Source organism: Copidosoma floridanum, unplaced genomic scaffold (assembly GCF_036245765.1).
Source record: "Copidosoma floridanum isolate Cflo_tuat_1 unplaced genomic scaffold, Cflo_Japanese_pri ptg000025l, whole genome shotgun sequence".
Lineage (NCBI taxonomy): Eukaryota > Metazoa > Arthropoda > Insecta > Hymenoptera > Encyrtidae > Copidosoma > Copidosoma floridanum.
In genome coordinates, this window is record NW_028321902.1 from 2,276,194 (window position 1) to 2,297,559 (window position 21,366).

Sequence of the window (21,366 nt, forward strand, 5' to 3'; positions counted from 1 at the left end):
CGAGTCCGGGCGAAAAGTTTACACAATGCGCCACGCAGTTTCTTTTTTTGCGCGCTCTCTCTCTCTCTCTCTTAACCTCTAAATATCTCTTTCTCCATCTCTAGTGGGTGTGTGTGTGTTTGAGTGCGCGCGCGTGTTTTAAACGCTCGCTCGTCATAAATAAGAAAAGTGGAAAATTGTTCTCGTTTATCCCGCCCCCCCCCCTCTCTCTCCTTCCATAACCAACTCCATCTCGAGCTTTTGCATCCTCTTTGCTACCGAGACTCTCTCGAGTTACCGCGCTTCTCTTGCTTAGAGTGGGGGGGGAGGTGGGTAGTGGGGATGAATTATTCAGGGATCTCGAAAAATAGGGCAGCGTCTGTGCTGGCTTTTGGCGTATCTTAAGAATTCATAATAGCGATAGCGCGAGAGAGAGAGTACATGTAATAAGGGTGGGAGCTGAGAAATCAAAAATTTAAAACGTTCCGTAAGAAAAAAAGGAAGGCTGGGGGGGGGAGGTAGAAGACGGTGAGGTGTCTTCTGTAATTTGGAGTTGCGGAGAAGTCGCTTTTTACGCTCTCTTTTACCCTGTCTGTATATGTATACGTAGCTACAGCTCACCGCAAGCTGCTTAAAATAAAAAAGTCGGAATTGCAGCAGATAGTAGCTCTCATATTTCTCGAGAGCGGGTGAAGGAACGAATGTAAGAGAGCGTGGCAAATAAATGAAGTCCTTTGATAAGCGCCTTGGGGCTGCGTACATGGCACGATAAGGATTCATTGTTTGAGATTTTTTCCTGACAGAGGGCGCATCGACCTTGAGTTGCGTCCTGCTGAAACCTTGGTGTGTAGGGACGTGTAATCATCGAGGAACTGTAAAAGTACGACCCCTATACACCAAGTGTAAGTGAATAAGCCATTTCACTCGACTGGCAAACTCGATCCATTATCCTTGGGCGTCGCTGTCCATCGATGCGTCTCGAAATCAAATCCCAGGGCGTCGCCTTGCTTTTGTAGCTCTTATCGAACGTTGGACAGAAGAAATAAAGGATGGGACGAGAGAGAGAGAAAAAAAAAAAAGTTTCGTACATAATTTCCCGAGGGTGAATTCTCTTTCCTTTTGCAAGGGGACGCAGGCTGAGAGCAACAAGCCCTAAAGGTCACGTTAGTGCGGAGATCCAATTTTCCTGGGAAAGGTGGACCAAGGAGTGCATTGGCGACCCTAAAGATGGGGATAAAAGGACGTTTTACGAAGAGCAAAGGTGCGGCCAAGAGGTTCGAGAGTCGAGAAGCCAAGGGCTTTTAGCTTGACCGAGGGATTCGATAAGTAAATCAGCAATCTGGGTCACGACGTTTGCACGGGAGGAAATGGTATAGGCTTTCTTAATAAAGTGTTGACTTTTTTTTGCCTTTTTGTCTCTGATTCTTATCCATGGTTGTTTCACCACGTTCGCTAAAAAACACTATACGGCTTCCTGAAGCTCCAAGATCCTCCTTTGCGAGTAGAGCGATCGATCGAACGAGAATTTAATTTGCCGAGAGCAGCCCTCAGGTACACGCCCACACCGCCATCCCTCTCCTTTAACTTCTTGGAAGTTTCTTTCGATTCGGACCACCTCTGTTGCGTCATGGAACGAAGGAGCGAACGAACGAACGAACGAACGAACGAGCGATGTTGACAAGATTTTTAATTACCCCGCCTTGTCTTCGTTTTACAAGGGCTTCCTAATTAACTTCGCGAGTCGCTGGCACGAGCAAGCCCAGCGCTTTTGAGAGTCGAAGCAGAAGGGAGGGGATTTCGGGATCCCGACAACATTGATGAATTGCTAATTACACCCTTGTATCTTGGCTGTGCGCCTCGAATCGCGTGGGCGTATATAAACCAAGGAGATTTTTCCTCCTCTTTTTCTTTCGATCGGTATAATTAAAGTTTTCCAGTTGCTTATTACTTGGAATGATCCCTATGGGGTGTCCATGTTAAAATGGAGTAAGTGTCGGGGTCCCGGAAAATGGTTTCCCATCTGCTGTCGAATAATCGTGTTGTATGCGCGAATCTTTCAGGAAAAACGATGACACGAATTAATGAACGAGAGAAATATCCTGCACTGACATTATAATCAACTCGAACCCTAACCTAAAAAAAATAAAAAGGAGCTTAAAACGCTTTGAGACAATACAACATGAGACCTCATCGCACACCCAAAGAGCGATAACCATGATATTACTCTCTCATGACTTTTTTTTTCTTATATTCTCATGGTACATGGCAAAGAAGTTGAAAAATAAAGAAACAACTTTACGAGCCCGAGACGTTCGGAAAAACGAAAGGAGGACACGTAACAGTGAACGATCCATCGACATAAGAAAGAGAAAAAAAAAATAAATAAATAAAAAAACGTCTAATGCTGCGTCAGGCCACGCCTACATCTCTTGGTTTTTTTTGTTCTGTTCTGTATTACAGAGCGCATGATGGACGACGGGAGCGCCAGTGCCATCTTCTGGAAGTAGGAGGCACCGGTGGCGGCCGCTGCTAAGGTAACTTCGACTTCCAGGAGATAGCTAGAGCTTCCATTTCATTAATACTTGATTACTATGAGTGATAATCAATGCCCCTCAACGCATTTACACACACACACGTACCTTCCTATCGCACTCAAAGAGGGGAGAGAAAGACAGCTGGCCTCGAACGAAATGAGATAAGATCGAATTATTTCCAATGACAAGGATGTATCTTTCGCCATAAATACTTACTTACCATTTCCATCCTCTACCCGTGCTGCTACTCCTCGCCCTCTCATTCCAATTAGATAGTGTCTTTGGTGAAAGTAGGAAGGAAAAGAAGAAGAAAAAAAGTACGGAAGCCAAGGAAGGGAACTTTTCCCTTCCTCTCAACGCTCACGCGTGATCTTTCTCTCTCTCTCTCTCTCTTTTTTTTTTTTTCCTCCTTCGTCACGCCATTTCTCACTATACCAAAGTCCATGGTCCGATTATGTCTCACACAAAAGTAACACACACGACTCACTTACTGAGCCCCTCCTTTTTTCCTCTCGTCCTCTTTTTTTTTTTTTTTGCTGCTCCTGCCTATCTTTGTTTTTTGGTAACAAGAAAAGGCGATAACACTCATCCCGTTTTCACACTGTTACTTAATTCCATGGTCCATCAGCCCATTATGTGCATCGGCGGGTAAACGACACACCTAATTTTCAATGGTATTCTTGTTTGACTAGAGATTTTCAATTAATTTTTTCTTTCCTTAAGTAGTCGTGATCGAGCTTTGTTACAGCCTTTTTCTTTGTTTCACACAAGTTTCGAGTCTGGATATTGTAATTTTGCATCAATTTAGTCTTTTCATTTTTTTATTTTTTTTTTAAGAACTGCCATAGATTGTCCTTAGAGTACAGGCTCTCCAATGCTTTAACCTTTTTCGGCATAATAAACTGTTGCAACGCTTTAAACAATGTTGTTCAATGAAAAATTGAGGTTTTGGTTTTCTGAATGTGCCTAAATATAATTTCTATGCAAAAAAAAAATAGAAAAAAAATTTAAAAGAATTTTAATAACAATCAAACCTCATGCACTCAGATGCCTCAAAGGGTTAAAAATGTGCGCTGAACGATTTTCACGATGGTCATTTTTTTTCTTCTTTTGATTAATGATTTTTGTGGTAGCAATTTTTGAATCCTCAACTTTTTTTTTGTCAAAAACAGCAACAACAACGAAATTACACACCTTGTCCTAACCTCACTTTTAACTTGAATAATCACCTCCACTATTTATTATATACAGCTGTGACCATATAGTGGCTCGCTCGTTGGATGTATTGTCTCGTTCGTTGTCGATGTTTTCTTTATATATATATTATATATCACGTTTGTAAATATTTATATTTTGTATTCCCATTATAATGTGAGTTTTATACGTACATTTACATATTTTTATATTTTTTACTACCTGCATTAACTGTATTACACCAAAAATTTGTGACCTAATGTTTTATCAAATGATTATTGACGGCAATACGATTGTCAATTGTCGACATTGTTATTTTCTCTGCAACGAGTGTCATTAAATTTATTGTCACATATGATAACATATGCTTTATACAACTCACATGTTATATTAATATTATTTGTATACATCAATCAGTCGTTAACACATCTAACATTGACTAATTTATGCAAACGTCATCGTAACGATTTTACGACGTTGATTGAATTTTCATATACTGTCGTAATGCCATTGTCTATATATATATATATGATTATCATTATTATTCATTATTACTAAATATTGTGACAACCCAGTGCAGATATTTCTAAAAAAAAAAAAAAAAAAGTTCTCGCTCTCGACGTCAAAATTATGTCCGGTAAACCAAGGCAAAATTTATTCAAAATTATAAAACTTGTAAAGTTTAAAATGTTTAATACAAACCAATTGGATTTAAGTAAAAAATCAGACAAAAAGAAATACCGCAATAACCCAATCAGGCCTATAAATTTACGAGCTACAGCGAGATGACGTAAAGTATGTTATAGCTTTCGTCCATTACGTAAGTTGGAAAGAGAGGATTGTATACGTCAACGTACGAATAAACGAAGAATTGCTCGTAATGTATTGACCGAAAAATCAATGGTATCTGACCGCAGAAAAGATATACGTATAATGTTTACTCTCCTTCAAGTCGACGAGTCCAACCTACTCTTTCCAAATCGCTCTGACGAAGCAAAATAAAGAGACACAAGCGTCGAGGAAACTTGGCGCTTCTCTTTGTACAATTTCTCTCTTTTTTTTTTTTTTTTTTTTTTTTTTCATCGAAATGTATCACGTGCTATATTAGAAATAGCTGCAGCCCAGTAATTTATTTTTGATAAGCATCGCTGTCACGTACATATATTATATATTAACTTCCGTATGATGACCTCCCCCCTGCAAACCTGACTGCATCAACCTTTTTTTCGGCAACCCCATCAGTCTCTCGAGACATGTCACCTTTTGGCACCTAAGCGCGCTGAGCTCTCATTTTCTTCCTTCGTAATCAACATTATTAAGTTAAAATATAACGGGGTAGCAAAAAAATGATAGTTGGATATCGAATAACTATTGATTTGTATCTTGGATTTCTAGAGAATATAATTACTTGAGTCTTTAGAGTTTGACAGTTTTACGTACTTGTATTGAGTTAAAAAATTCCTTGAATTTTAGAGATTCGGATATGTTTAAAAAAAGCTTTACAATTGACAATTAAAAAAAAAAAGAATGTTATCTTATCCAAATAGACTAGTAGATATTTTATGAAGCTTATTGGTTCATTTATTTATTTTTTGAAGTTTTTATTCATACGTCACGTAAAGAAACTATTGATAAAAAAAAAGACACCGTAATAACGTCACTACCACTTTGAAACAACTCTAAGATCCATCGTGAAAATAGAAAACAAATACCAGAAAATGGAAATGTCGTCGATGACAAGCTGATATAAATATGACGAGAGCTCGGCGCGCTCGTTAATACACAGTAGCGAGTCGCTTATCGCCTCCCGCTCGTATAAATCGCGTCGCGAACACTATGATATAGTATGCTTTTCTTCGGCTGCCATGGCTCAGACCACACGCGTTTTGACTGATCGCTCGATTGTTTCCCCGCAACGTTTTATCACCCGTCGCACAGAGAAATATTTGAGATTTTTTTTTTATTCAAAATTTAATATTTCATGAATAAAATAAGATAGTTTAATGAATTTTTGGTCATTGAAAACTAACACGAAATGTTGAAAATATGTAAGTATTCGATTCTAACCTAAAAATTTGGGTTAAACAACTTTTCACAGTTTTCTGATTTCATTTTAATAAAAAATCTATAACTACCTGCCCTGCACCATATTTTGGAATAGTATTACAAAGTCGTATTGTAATAGTATTCGAAACAGATCTATAAATACTTTTAAAAGCCAAAAGTAAAATCGATCTCAATAAGAGTGATATACCATTTTTACCTTTTACAAAAGTAGTTCTTCATTTTTAATCTTTTTAAAGTTGAAACAATAGTTGAAAGTCACTAAAAATGTGCAAATACATCTGATAAGTTATGTATATTACGGAATAGGTAAAGAGATTACATAACCTTAATTTTCAGGTTAGGATGTAATTTTACCATATTTTCAATAGTTTCCCTTGATCCCCGGAGAATTAGAATCAAGTTTTAAAAAATAATTGATTCAACTATCTTATTAAATTTATAAAATATTCAGTTTTCAACCAGAAAATCCAAAATAGTCCACCGTGCGATGTTTTACCCTTTTTTTGTTTCCATTTCGTCTTTTTGCTTTTTTACTTGCACTCAGCTCCATACTTAAATGATTGTTGCGGTATCGGTTGTACTTTTGTTGTAGTTACAAACGCGAACCTTATTTATCACGTGCGCGCGTGTCTGTGATTACACTGTACGCGCGTGCTCCCCATATTTATGGCACGTTGCAGCTTACCATTTGTACGACCGATTTTTTTTTTCCTCGTTCACTTTTGAAAAAAAAAAATCATCCACGATTCGCGATAAACACGATTCCCCTTCCTCCTCTTAACTATACTGCCCCTTAGGATGGTGGATGCTGTGGTGTAACCGTGTAACTTTGTCGTTCTCGGTGTTAGCCGCCAGATATATATATTTATTTTTGTTCGTCTATCTATATATATATATATACTTTCTTGTTTTGAAACGTCCGTTGGTTATTATATTTATATATATATATTTTTTTTTGTTTTTGTTTCATTTACGTCTACTCACTATTTCTTGAATATCTAATTATATTATGCATATTAATAGCGAAAACAGTAATGGCTCTTGAGCCCAAACAAAAAGAAAGGCACAATGACTAATCTTGAAAATGGTTTTTGTTTTTTCTCTTTTTTTCCCAAATCTTCTGTGTTGCGCGTCTTGTCGCGCGCGTCCACGGGGTGTACAATGATGGCAACGAGCAGACAGAAAGCTGTTTGTTGGCATGCTAAGTAAGCAACAGACGGAAGACGATGTACGCCAGTTGTTTAATCCATTTGGAACAATAGAGGAGTGTACTATTCTTCGTGGACCCGACGGTACTAGCAGAGGTGAGTTTATTTATTTTTTCTCATCTTTTTCTCTTTTGTCTATCTTTTCTCACTTTTTCAAATGGTTCTTGCGCTTTACTTATATTATTTCCCGTATTTATGCGTTTCAATTTCAAAATTGATTATTTATTATTCAAATCATCTCGCACAGTTCACAACATTGGTATTTTACGCAATACGTTATACCTTTTATATGAAAAATGCGTGCATTACATGAAAGTGTAAACGAAATCAAGTGAGAAGTTAAAACGTCAATAAAACAAGCACTTCCGAGACACGTGTTTTGCAAAATTACTTAGGTACCCCTTGTGCTCATAAAGTTGATACATTTTATTGCACCTCCTACAACTGTATTGGTATAGCCTTGAATTGCAATTGAGTAAACGTGAGTACGCGTGTATCAAAGGATATGCGTATAATCCTCGAAAACTTGCTCTTATATTAGTTTTGGACTTGTTAGACCGAAGAGGGAAAGGAACTGTCGATGATATACACGGGAATTATTCCGTGTGATTTAACTCCAGCTAAACTGCATATATTATACATACTTATTGCATCCGATGAAAACATCGGAATAATTAATGCAATATGAATGTAGCCCCTCGAAATTGATATGCAAACAATTAATAATTTATGCGAACGATTCGGAGCCATTAAACATATGAACACTAAATTAACGTCCACATAATTACGAGGAAGTTATAACCACTGCGTGTACACATTACAAATTGAAATATGTTTGTGTATATATGCATACGGTAAATATACGTTTGTTTGATATTTTGCGGATCTAATGACGAGTGGTATTTAACGTGGGTATTATTAATCACCGAGTATCTGTACGAGATTGCGCAAATAGATGGCCAAAATTGAAGTTACGTTTTAAACTAACGTGAAATTTCAATTTCCCGCGTCAGAATTTGATTGAAACTCCATCGTAATATTCGTTCACGAATCAGGAGTACAATCATGAAGAATATTATTCACTGGTAAAAAAAAAAAAACTTTTTGTTCAGTCCTTTTGATAGCTCATGATTGAAGCCATACTATTTGAAGGGAAAGTACTCAAATGCCATACTTTCATCGTATGTTTTGCAATTTATTCCTTATGAACAGAATATAGAAGTAAAACAAATCATTTTACTTTTATTTTTTATTTTTAACCAATTAAATAACACTAAAAATAAATACCCATTTGAAGGCATTTTTTCGGAGTAAAATATGATAATGTTATCGAGACTAAACTCGAGCGTCCACACACCTATTTTCCCTAGCAAAAAACTACTCTTCTGTGTATTGTTAAAGAAAAAAACTTCAAATCGTTAGCTTATCCTTTGACTCTCACCTTAATCCCCGAAACACATCCTCACAGAAGGAATCTGCAAAAACGTAAAGTGCGATTATACCCTCCCTCTGCTATAATATTCCTCTTTTAAAAGCTCGGCAAACCGAAGGAGGAGGTTCCGGTCGTGTAAGCACACGGTGCCCATGAAAATAAACGCGATCGCTTCCGGGCAATATTGCTTTCTTTACTTTTCCCCGGGATATTGCCGACGAAGCAGGTCCTTCTTCACGAATAATAATGGTAGAAAAAAAATAGCAACCAGGGGATGAGGGATGTTTATTTTTTTTTTTCATGGAGCGTTTACTTGGCGAAATAAAAAGCTTGGCGGGAAATGGACTTTGAAAAGGTAGTGCACCAAAAATTTACGTTTGAAAAATTTTTTATTAAAAAAAAAAAAAAAACGAAAAAAAAGAGACAAAATAAAAAGTTCTTGGAAAAACAGAGGAGAGAAAAAAAAATACGGCAGACGAACAAACAGCAAAACGCGGGGGGAAAATTAATCACGATATTCCTCGCACGGGCAAACAGTGTGTATACACAAGCTCGAAGCCCTGAAGCTTATACACACACACACACACCAAATACCAATGCAATAATTTCCGCTCGGACGTCGAGGGAAATTCAAATATTTTTATATGCCCAAGCGCTAGCCAAAGGAAAAGCTCTCTGTATAAACTATAATATATATATACTCACTCTCTATTCGGCTTAGCGAAAAAGCGCCGGTGCGTTACGTGGGTGTTATTATACCGCTATATTTCAGGGGTTATGATAGAGGTTAGGACACCGTTGTTTACACTCTTAAGCCAAATCTGTGCACAACGTATTTTTTCTAATTTGTTGATTAAATTTCCATTTTCATGAACTAATTACCCCTCACTTACTGACTCGCAATAACCTACTTTCAGATATTTTAAGTAGTGAATATTCGACACTAATCAGGGAATGATTACTGATTCTATCTATTACAGAGTGTGAAACTGACTTCAATATTATTTTACGGTGTATTGATACTCTGGACACCATTTTTCGTGAGTACCTCTATACATCGGAAAATTGAGGAACTGTATAACATCAATGTTAAGATTAAATGAATAAGGTTAAGTTTACATAATTTTTACAATCAATCGTATTAATTCAATAGAGATCCTCCTACGGCAAATGGAAAAGTTACATGGTTTTGAGACATCTTTTAGGTTGGAGTAAATGCTAACGAGGTTAGGTTAACTTCACGTCAATTTTCCGATAGTTTCTCTGTGAAATCCATGTGGTTTGATCGTCGTACTCAAATATGTACGATTTCCGATATCGTGTAATACATAGAAAAACTTTTTTTGAAACATAACCTATTTTTTCCGTGAAAATCCGTGAAAACTATCACTGTGTCTTATAAAAAAAATCATGTAAATAAATTGCAGCAGGGTAAAGTGCTATAAATAAAATTTTTCCTACATATTTCTACTTGAATGCTGACATACCTGTGTGCACATAAGGCGTTGATAAAAAAAAAAAAAAAAAAAAAAAAAACAAACAAACATTAAAGGTTAGGCGATTTTAACTTATATAAACGACCTTAACATTCCAGGCGGTCATCGCACGACGAAGGGACCGGAGCTTTAAAATTACTCTTTCCTGTGAAATCTCCGAGGATAATACAAAACGCCGTGGGCGGGACACGAGAGCCGAGTCTTTAATTTTCAAGGGTCGGTAATCACGGCTTTTCTCGTCTCTGCGCGCGGGAAATCAAATCGGCCGGGGCGCGCCTCGTGTCTCGGAAAATCTATTTAATTGCCGCTCCTATACAAGCCCGCGAGAGATAATCCTTTGAGCCCTGCCACTGCACTGTTATTAGTTTTTCAGATGAAGAAAGTTTCGTGAGGTTGGCATCGAAAAAAACTAAAACGTTTGTTGTTGTTGTTTTTTTTTTTTTTTTTTTTTTTCTCAAACTTAATTTCTATTGAGTTTTCATTTTTCTCTCATTGCGTTTTTTTGTTTTAATGTATATTATTTTAATGTTTTTCGGGATCAACAAGAAATTTTAGACCACGTATTAAAACTTTTACTTTAATTTTTAAATTGAGATTTTCATCTTTGAATCATACATTTTCGACCCGTCTTACTCCTAAATCATAAATTTTTGACTCATGCTGTAATTGCAACTTGAATCGCGAATCAGAAAAAATGAGTAATAGTTAAAAAATTTACGTGTATCAATATAATTAACTAAAAATACACGTGAAATATTTAAAGGGTAGAAATAAAACACAATATTAATCGACTTTTTTTTCATATAGTACTTGGAAAGAGACATACAGTAAGTTAGTACAAATACACCAAAAACGCAAAACCATTGACTCCCTAACACGATCCAAATACAATCGTCCTATCGGAAGAAACTATTGTGAAAAAGAAGGAAAAAAAAAAAATTAAGCAAACATAAAAGGCACGAAACAAAAAGAACCTCCGTGCACCACGTCGGAGCGACCATTCGAACGGCGCACCGCGGAGCAGGCGCAGGTCGCAACAGCGGGCGTGTCCTCTTTCTCTCTCGGAGCGCGAGGCCTTGGCGAAGTGCCAGCTGGAGTCAAAAGAGAGAGAGAGGCCCGCACGCCACCTCCGCATACGCCGGCTCTCGGCCACTCAGCTACTAGCTCTCGCTGCAACCGACACGTATAGGACACACGAGCAACTGCAGTGCCGAGCCCACCTCCGCAATGCATCTGCAGGCCGATGGAGAGAGGCTGGAATTTCACGCGACGCTTCTTGGACTTCTCGACTCTTTTCCTTTTTCCCTCCGTTCCGAAGAGTATAGGGGGGTGCGCTCGAGGGGCGTGGTGTCGAGTTGCCCAAGTTTGGTCGGGTCTCCTCTTTGGAAGAAGTACAATTTTCTTTAAAAAAAATAACAATAACATCTCTATTGCTCCTTCGTCCCATTCGATGTGACAATAAGTGCACTTACACTAGGCATTGTTTGTCATAGCGTGCATGCATCCGGCAAACAATCGTGTGCTCTTGATACACCCAAAATCCTAAAGATTACACACGTATACGTGCAACCACCTGAGCTCCCTCTAGGTATTGGGGCCCGATCACTATTCTGTCAGCGAATTCATATTATAAGCTTAAGCCTTTGCAACCCTCGCGAGAGAGAGAGAACACGCACGCGCTCACACACCGACAGGTGTAGTTTGCCGAAAACGAGTCTTGGGAGGGAGGAGGATGAGACCTCGATACGAGAGCCCACCCGCTGATCTCTCCATTACGCGGAGGATTAGCTAGTTATGAAACTCGGGGCCTTTCCCGCGCGCGCTCGCGCGTAAGTTTCGCGGAAGCACAATATCCTGTTTGGACTTTGCGGGAGGGGTGTAGTACTGGTGGTGGTGGTTTTGGGTGCTTCTCGGAATAAGCGATCAGATCGAGTTGTATTCCCGTATAAAGCTGCTCCGTGTTATACCCGAGAGCTCCTCCTCCTGCTGCTATACTTTATCTGATGCTTATAATTAGCTCGATCCTGCAGAAGTTAAGGACGTGGTTGGCTTGTTAAATTTTTCTCATTTCCATCATGGGTTTTCATGGAGTTTGACTACACTTCTAAAATATAGTTGAACCTGCACCGGAAACCAAACAATAGTCTTTGAAATTTCACACGACGAGCTGTCATCAGCTATTTAATCAGTTTCATCGAGTCAAACAGTTTGGAATGGGAAAAAATGATGCAGAAATCGAATATCCTGTCGCAGGTTTAATACGTGCTAACATGTAGATTTTGTTTTAAAGCTATCCTAGTTTACTCAGAACAGCCACTGAAATTGACGTAAACCCTTTGAATTCAGGTACGTTAGCTGAGATAAGACGATTAAAGCCTACTCAATTGAAATCGGAATTATTTATCAAATGCATTGCAGTGGCATGAGCAAACATTTCAATAACAATCCATCAAACAATTGTTTTTCAAAAGAATTGATGCAGTAAAGCTGTGTAATACAAAATTTCCATCACCAATTTTCAACATACAATACAAGCGTTTTCAATCTGTGACATAACTTTTTAGATCCTCCATAGCCGAAATGCACGCTTGGATGAAACAGTTGTTCACAGACCGATGTGATTGAGTGTCAAACTGTTATTATCACTCAATGATTTCATTGGTGATGGATAGCTTCATTACTACACTTACGTGCCGACCTCGTAAGGATCCAAATGAAAATGCATAGCCGTCGATTCCTTGACAACTGGTTATCTACTGCACGAGCCATTTTGTATCAAAATTTCAACAACACCGAAACAAAACGCAAAAACGTACATCGACGAATCAACCCCTGCCAAAGAAAACACTTTTTCGTAGCTCTTCCCGCAATAAATTCTCAATTGTGCAGGCGAAAAAAAATGATACCCCGTCTGTTCCGTAACCGCGAGCACACCCCGGGACATCTTTCTTCCATCCCTGGATGCACACACTCGCAAAACACAACAAGCCAGGGGTGGAAACCCATAAGTACGACCCAACAGCCCAGCTCATGATATTCAAATTTCCAGCCAACTGCGTTCTTTCCCACTTATCCTCCCGCACACACATGTATTACCTTTCGCACAAAAGCAAAGCGCCTAATTCGACGTCTGAAGACATTCGTCGGCTCCTTATACATTTTCCACCCTCCTCTCCCCCAAGAAAGTATAAGCTATATACGACAGTTGCATTATTCATGAGAAGAGGGGGGGGGCAAGGGGGGTTAGAGCCACGCGACACTACGAGAGAGGGAAAATAAAATTTTTCCAACAATCCCGGCTATATATGCCGCACGCTGACTTATCGCTTGGCTGTGCACAAGTGACAGATACGCAAGTACGTGCCAAGACTCCTCGCGAGACGCTTCTTCTTTTTTCCTCGCCCAACGGGCGGATATAATTGGACGAATTTCGGTCGTTAAGCAGGTGTCCCCCCCCCCTTCCCACCCCCACTTCTGGGCTCTCTTTGTGTTCCGGAGACGTGGCTTCGTTAAATCTGTCTTTTCCTTGGATTTAAAAGTTCGACGGCTCGCTTTTTCTTTTCTTTTTTTCCGTACTCTTTGAAGAACTACCGTCTAGTACCGCCTTACTAAGCTGAAGAAGAAAAAATAAATACAGTCACGTACTCACAAAAGTAACAAAAGTTACATCATCATCATCATCGTCTTTGTCGTAGTGCCATAGTTCCAATCAGCACGCGCGTTCGTTTAATTAATCAAAGGACCGTGTCCGTTCCATAAAAGTTCAGAGTATTGCACAATCATCGTATCTCTGCTCCTCTCTCCCCGCGTTCTTTTATTACCTTCATCCCCATGGCGTCCTTATATATGTTTCATAACGAGTTTCATTAAATTTTTCCCCCAATGAGCCGTGCGTATTATCCGTTGCTTTTACCGAGCTTGGGGGGGGGAGCCTTTCCTCCCTTCCCTGCGCGTTATTGTGTCCGAGTATATCCCGGATATACTCCCTGACGCGCGACGTAACAACGCCACTATATGGCACGTGTTCGGTTCGTTACGCTGCGCGTTCGTGCATGGGGTACCTAGTTGGAAATGATTTTGCGTTATGTTTCTTGTTGTATACAATCCATTGTACTTCGTTTCATACGTAAAAACGCTCCAGCGTTGATAATTTTATGTCTTCAGAACGATTTGGTTAGTATTAAAATCCCCACTCCCTCTCTCTATCGACCGATGACTAGGTTATACTTTGTGTGCCACAGTTGATCCTTAATTATTCAATAAACAGCGTATAACGACTCGTGACCTCACGTAGACGTACATAGTATCAACAAATTTATCATATTTTCAACGGTAGAGTCGTTTATCGGTACGTCGCTATTATAGGGATCTTCAATAACACCTGAGTTATCCAAAACGATATATACATATACGAAATAAAAAAAAAACAACCCAAAATGACCCTCAAAGGTCAAAAAGTAAATGGCAAAGTTACTACACCTATGCCTCCTAAATAACCAACCCGTTACCTATCGAGTCACATAACTGCACCCCACAGCCCACGCGCACGTATAAATACTATAAGCGCATCACGTGTCCAGATATTCTACGTAGGTATAACACGTTTCGTAGCCACGGCGTTATAAACGAGACTACAGCCAAACGAACCAACCAACAGCAGCAACGTGAGCCGCATATTAATTATTCAATCTTGATGCACCTCGTTAATTTAATAGCCAGCACACAGCGACTTTGTTTCTCCCCGTCCCCTTTTCCCCTCCTTGAACTTCGTTACGCTCGCTTCGCTACATTGAAAGTTAAGTTCGCCCCAGCGTGTAATACTCGCGCTCCTCTGCTATTGTACATCATAACCTATACGACAATGACGATGCAGCCTAACAACCAACGACGCAAAACGCGCTGTATTATAACATGTGACGCGTATTATAGCTACAAGTAATTTACCTGGTTTCCGTCGTTAAAGTTCATTACGCGTGTGTGTATAGGTATACGTCGAGACTTTTTCGCAATCCGTCCTCTCGTTCCTTCATTCCAACGTGTTATATGCGCCATTGTAATCGTAGCCGTACGATCGATAAAGTAGTGTATTATATCCCCCACACCCTTTTCTCACCAATAGCGTCGTAGCAATTCTCGTAACGACTATTATGGACGTATAAGTATGTACATTATTCTTCGCGTATACGAAAGAGAGAAAGTACAAGCTGTCAGTTGCAGGAAATAGGTCGACGACGGGGGCTTACTCCCCCCCCCCCATTTTTTTTCTCTGGCACTGTCGTGGAAAATGTCACCGCGTCGTTTAAATTCAGCATACGCAATTCCAGGGGAGCATTAAGTTGTAATAACGTTTCGGTCTTGGAATAATCCACAAGGGGGAATTTCCAGGGAGATGGTCGATAGGGTTTTCTTATTTCTTGGAAACCTTCCGTAGGAAAGAAGGCTGCTTTTATTGTGGAGGGTGATGGAGGGGAATTAAATATTTTCTTCCAGTACCCATCAGATTTTTGGATGAAAGTGTGAAAGAACTTTGATGGACCATTGCCACTTTAGAGGCAAATCGTCTGTGCTTCGATGAAAAGTGGGTTTTCAAAAGGGTTTACAATTGAAAGGGCGAAAAACGTGGTGATAAGTTTGGACTGAAGTGCCTATTTGCGTGGCAGGAAGGGTTCAGAGGACGAGAGCTGGGGCACAACGTTCCCGTAGCCGTCTTTTGTCAGCAAAATCGGAATCGCAAGTTTCACCTTTTGGAAGCACAAACTTCGCTGCTGCCTGAGGTCTTTTAATCGCATTCGGCGATTTTACTGTGTGGATTTGGCGCAGGGTTTGCGGGCATTTATATTTCAATAGATGGTACATTTTTACTTGAATCCGTCAGAGAGTTAATATATTATCCAAACCAAAAGCTGTTACCTTCTACAGAAAAAGGAAATCAAAAAGATTGCGAGGGAGTTAAGTATGTTAAAATTTCAAGTAGTTGGTCGTATAGGTAAAATCAATGAATAAACATAAAAATTCATTCTTACTGCATTTTGAAACCACAAATTTAAAGTACTTACTTTATTGCACGTTACACAACCAACTGTGCAAAAGCTGCCTATACTTTTAGTTTTATCATCATCCGTCACAAGTCACAATAATCCCCAAGAACTCCCTCGTACCGTCATAAATCCACGTCCATTAAAACATGAAAAAACAAGAAACCACATTACATCCCATCAAAAGAGCATGAGCATCAGCCTAAATCCCATTCCACGAGCCGTACCCACTGTAAAATTTCTCCGTCTCTACACCCGACCCCAGCCATAACCCCCCTCTGACTCCGCTTCTCTTCACATGCTAAACGATTAATAAATGCCTTTCAGATCCTACGCATCCATCTCCACACATGCGCATACATAGAAACTCGGCTGAGCACACACATGAGTCAGCGAGGCGTGGACAGACTTGCTCTCTGGCCACCGTCCCTCGTTATCCTCCCCATCCTGATCAATATATGTGTGCATAATACCAAAGCGCGCCGGAAAGGATCCCCCCAACGCTGTTGAACCCTCTGTACATATGTGTATTATACCTGTATCCACCATACAGAGACCCACTCTCACTTGGCATACACACATTCGAATTAGGTAAGTCCAGCGTACGTACATATACGCACGTGGATGTTGAGTCGATGCTTTGATTCTCTCTGTACAGGGATGGATACCTTTGTAGGTACATGTGGCGAACCCCCAAATATCGATGGTGCGTGATGCTTTCGATTTATACATATAACGCTGTGCGACCCCGATGGCTAAACGAGTTATATCCAAATTCAGTGAGGATCTTTGGACTATGTTGGGTGATATAAAGACCAACATGTTTGAGTTTAGGGATGGGATTGTCCTTTCGTTTTCTCTATATGTGACATCCTTCAGTATATGTAAGGGTCATCGTACGTCGAGGTGTACAAAAAAAGTTGGGAACCATTTTCTTAACGCAATCGATCGGCTACCGAGTACCCATGAGAAAAGGGTCCTCTACATCGAAGTACGAGAAAAAGCCAACTTTACGGGCGGTCATTGTTCGACTGCGCACTGATCTTTCAAAAGTAGCCCCAAAGACGATGAAACAAGCTATAAAGAGAGGAAAAAGGGAGAAAAAAAAGCTATTGTGCCCGTGAGATTTAGTGTTTTTATATTAATGCGATTACCGTCTGCCGGTAGGGAAGATCCCCAAAGGAGTATTCTCCTTTTGACGACGCCTTCATAATATACGTGCAGTCGTCTGCGAATCCTTAACATGGGTACATATCGTATACGTATAAGGTACCCTCTTGCCCACTGTCGTCCATAAATACCCCATATCGGCCGTAAACCTTTACACTCGCTTGCATTACCCATCCTCCTTTTCCCCACCCGTACACTCATATAGCCATACACTTGGATGGTACATAGAGGGAGTCTCTTTCCAGACTATTTTGTATACATTTTCTTATCGAATAGGCGTTGGTAAGTATGTATAATGTAACGCGGCAAACTGGCAACTCCATGTCCAAAGGGACACATCCCTCGCACCGTAAACGTCCGAGTCTCGCAATTTCTCCCTCTGCGGATATTAAATCGAGTGGGAGGATGCCCAAGTCCTTATTTGTACCTTGGAGAGCTAGGAATGTGAATTATTTATGGCGTCACGTGAAACGACAGCGTTTTACGACCTCATACGGGAGTTGAACGCACCGCATCATCGGTCCAACGATTTTTACCTCATCTTTCTTCTTGCATCGGGACCTGACGTGAAACGCGAGACTGTGGATTCAAATGAAACGCGTTGCGTCTCTTGCATTTCAGCGCATATCAGAGAGAAGAGTACAGGTCCGATGTGGAATCAAAGCTCACCAACATTGGCATTAGTAGCAACGGTATGGGGAAGGGGGTAAGGGGGGCTCTCTGCTGACTTTATGCACGAGAACTAGGGTCCCGATCGATACGAGAGAGAGAGAGAAAGGAGCGGGCGCACAATGACGGGAGATGCCGTAATTACGGAGCGAGCCGGCCGGCGTGTCCAATCATCGAGTCCTTCGGACGCACATTTCGAGCGCGCGCATGTGTGCGGCGCCGATATAATCGCCACTGCAGCCCCGCTCTTTCTCACTGATACGAGGGGGAGGCGCTGACTATTAAACTCGGAGAGCCCAACTATATCCAACCGGCCATGCCCATAGGCTGGATACAACGACGTCGTACGCGTGACACTTTTCGCCTGCGCGCGAGAGATGTGTCATTCGTGGGTGGAGCAGACGGTCATCTCTCTCCCCGAGTGAATGGGAAAAAAAAACTTTTTTTTCGGTGATATTCGTCGAGTTTGATGCTACGTCTGATCGACGCATCGAAGCCTGTCGAGGAATTAGATTTTTCGAGGTTATGATTACGCGATGGGACGCGCACGACACGAAACTTTTCAATTATTTTCGTTCTCGCGTGTAGGGTACGCTGTTCTGACAGCCGTCGAACCGACGTTGCTTGAAAAGCGAGGAGAAGAAAAACTGACCTAGAAATTGAAAAACTTTTTCATCGAAAAAAACTTTGGCGACCTCGTAATCATTTCCGATGGAAATTTTCAAATGGCGTGGCCTCGACCCACCGCAAAATGCGTCAATTTTATTATTCCCGCGGTAACGCACTCGAACGATCGAGAATGGCTTTCTTTATGTAAACTACCGCGCGTCGTAACGCAACAGAAAGACGTAAAACTGCTTCACAACGCGAGCACATATACGATCGGCATATGCATGCTCCATGCGTCCGTTCCGTCGTAAGAGACTTTCTCCATTCTACCCTGTACTCCGAAGCGAGCCATCTCCGCGCAATTTTATGACAGACGAGCATTACAAATGCACGCGTTTGATACAGGGTAGGAGTTCCCTCTTCGTTTAATAATCCAATCTCGTAACGCGCTTCACTTTCAGGTCAGCCGAGCGCCACCTAGGGGTGCTTCGGTGGCTCGTATTGTACGAAAGGGCAGAAATAATATACTTTATAGTATATCATCTGGTGGTGCATACGAAAATGTGTGCATTAGGAAACATATAATAAACATCGGCCAGAGCATACGGATTTTAACTGCGCTTCGTATCGTGCAGGTTTAATAACCTAACCTCTCTCGTTTTCTTTTTCCCCCTGTGTATCTTCGGGCTTACGATATGACAAAACGAGTCAATCCGGTTCGAAAGACAAAGGAAGAGAAACGAGTAGGGGTCAGATTGTCGGCTGGACACGGAAAGAGAGACAGAGATAGAGCGCCTCTCTTTCTATACGTATAAGCATACGTGAATGGCTTTTTTTTCACGCAGGGGTGAGTTTTTAGACTTTCTGAAATTACTGTCGCGTCGTTTTGCTCTCTAACGATGTCGCGGGGCCGAAACAAGGGACACCCGGCTAATGATTTTGCGCGCACCAGCGAGCCCGGGCTTGTACATTAATTAAAAACTAGTAACGAGGGCTCCGCGCCCTCTCGTCGGATAAAAGGGGTCGCATTGATTTTCACTCGCTTTCCGCGAAAAAAAAACGGGGATTTAAAATATTGGGTGATTCAATGGCTGGCACGGAACAATGTTTTTTGGCTTCGTATCGATCTACTGGTGATTGAATAAAGGGTTTGCAGCAAGTAGGTGTCCTTTCGAATAGATGACCCATGACGAAGCTTAGGATGTATTTTCAGCCCCAGTAGTCATAAATAGCTGTCTGATTTAACTCAATCGAATTGCACGCTCGTGAAACTGGCTGGATGGCCCTTAACAACGTCGAGGAAAAAAAAAGAAAAAAAAAAAAAAAAAAGAGGATGAAGCTGTGCTATACGCGAGACTGGTTTTTTCGCCGATCCGAGTCCGATGAAAAGCGTCACGTGGATGATCAAAAGCGAGTGCTGGAATTAACGAGATACCAATGGCAGTGCGCGCATGATTGGATTACGCAAAAGAGAAAAGGACACCGGCAGCGTGTACACACTCTGTTAAAAAACAAAAAGGACGACCTCGCCCAGAGTCACGCTGCCGCAAAATCCATGCGACCGCTTTTCCCTCTGGTTCCTCGATCCACGTTCATCGCAATGGTTTTTTAAACAAACCTTTTTTTTCTCCGTACCCGCGTCGAATTCAAATCCTCACCCTCGCATTCTTCGCCATCATTTTAAAGGCACTCGAGAAAAAGAATCGAACTCAAATCATCCCGGCCAAGCGCGTGTACACACCCCCGGCCCTGTTCCGCACCTCAAAGGAGGAGAAAAAACGCCAACCAACACCACAACTCGCGCTTGCCTTTGCGTACGTATAGGCTCGCGTAATCAGCACTCGAAGCATTCGCTTGCGGGCATTTAATAAAAAAAAAGCATGTGCCCTTACAAAGGCGCAAACACCGAGGAAACTTGTGAGGTAGGGAAGAAAAAAAAAGGGGGGGGGAGAGAGAAAAAGTAAGCGCGTAACTTTCAAGCATGTGCAATGGGGCGGCTTTAGCATTTGCACTTGAATGCTCTCCCTCTATTTTAAAACGAAGGGGTTACGGGCTTGGATATATAGATATGCACCCTTTGCGTATACGTGCAGTAGAGCAAGTATGCTCGCTCAGGGCTTTGAAAGTTTAAGCGGAACGATTGCTGATCATCTGGTTTTTTTTTTTTTTTTTTGCCCTTGCGAACGAATTATTTGGTACTTTAGTTTGAGTACTTTTAGGTTATGTTGTGTTCATTTTTTAAAACTGTTGTTTAGTATATACCTTGAGGATAAATTAGTTTGGGTATTTACGGATTATATAGCATTATAAACGAACAAAGCTCGTGGTCCATTGACAGGTGACTTTAATTAAACTTGACACCATGCCACTATCAAGCCCAACGAATTCAATCTTCAATCAACGTACTTTTCAGGTTGCCGAGTAGGTATATGCACAATGTTGAACTCGATATAATGAAGCCTGCCAAAATTATCCTTTTCACTCTGCGTCAACCAACCAGCACAGCCCAAGCAAACACATAACATGAGAGCCGTGCACTATGCAGCTCTCAGTATTCAATTTACCCTCGCACTGCCGAGCTATTACTCAACCACGTGTAGTAGACTCTTTGGCTTTGGTACACATCAGAGAGGGCGATAGCGAGTGTCGAAAGGGTAGCTCGGACACCCTCGGAAGGGGCTTTTCGTGAAAACGCCACCACCACCACCACCACCACCACCACCAGCAATGGCAGAGAAAGCTCCCATTGACGTCAACGCCAGTGAAATCGACGTTGTCGCTCCCCCTCTCGCACACATACGTACGCACACGTGCATGTAGAGGGTGCGGCCAGAGGTTCGCTTTAATTACGAGGCCTTCTACGAATCGCGCGCGCAGGTTGCAATTGCAGCCCGGACGAGTGGACGCGTTATATAGTATCTCTTTGAAAATAACGGGAAGATGGGAAAGGAAAAAAAAAAAAACGATGCGAAG

The 21,366-nt window shown here is 41.1% G+C and overlaps 1 protein-coding gene across 6 annotated transcripts in view; it reads left to right on the plus strand.

Moving 5' to 3' along the window:
* bru3 (CUGBP Elav-like family member bruno 3) overlaps window positions 1-21,366 on the plus strand; it is an 825,259-nt gene that overhangs the window by 761,783 nt on the left and 42,110 nt on the right. For 4 of the 6 annotated variants that reach the window (XM_089595410.1, XM_014355940.3, XM_089595411.1 and 1 more), the window contains 2 exons: window positions 2,440-2,513; window positions 6,953-7,078. In XM_089595410.1, coding sequence (XP_089451536.1) covers window positions 6,973-7,078 — 106 coding nt within the window. In that variant the 5' untranslated portion in view covers window positions 2,440-2,513; window positions 6,953-6,972. Of the gene's footprint in view, window positions 1-2,439; window positions 2,514-6,834; window positions 7,079-21,366 lie in introns of those variants that run through there. The other 2 variants (XM_014355939.3, XM_023392543.2) reach the window with 2 other exon arrangements.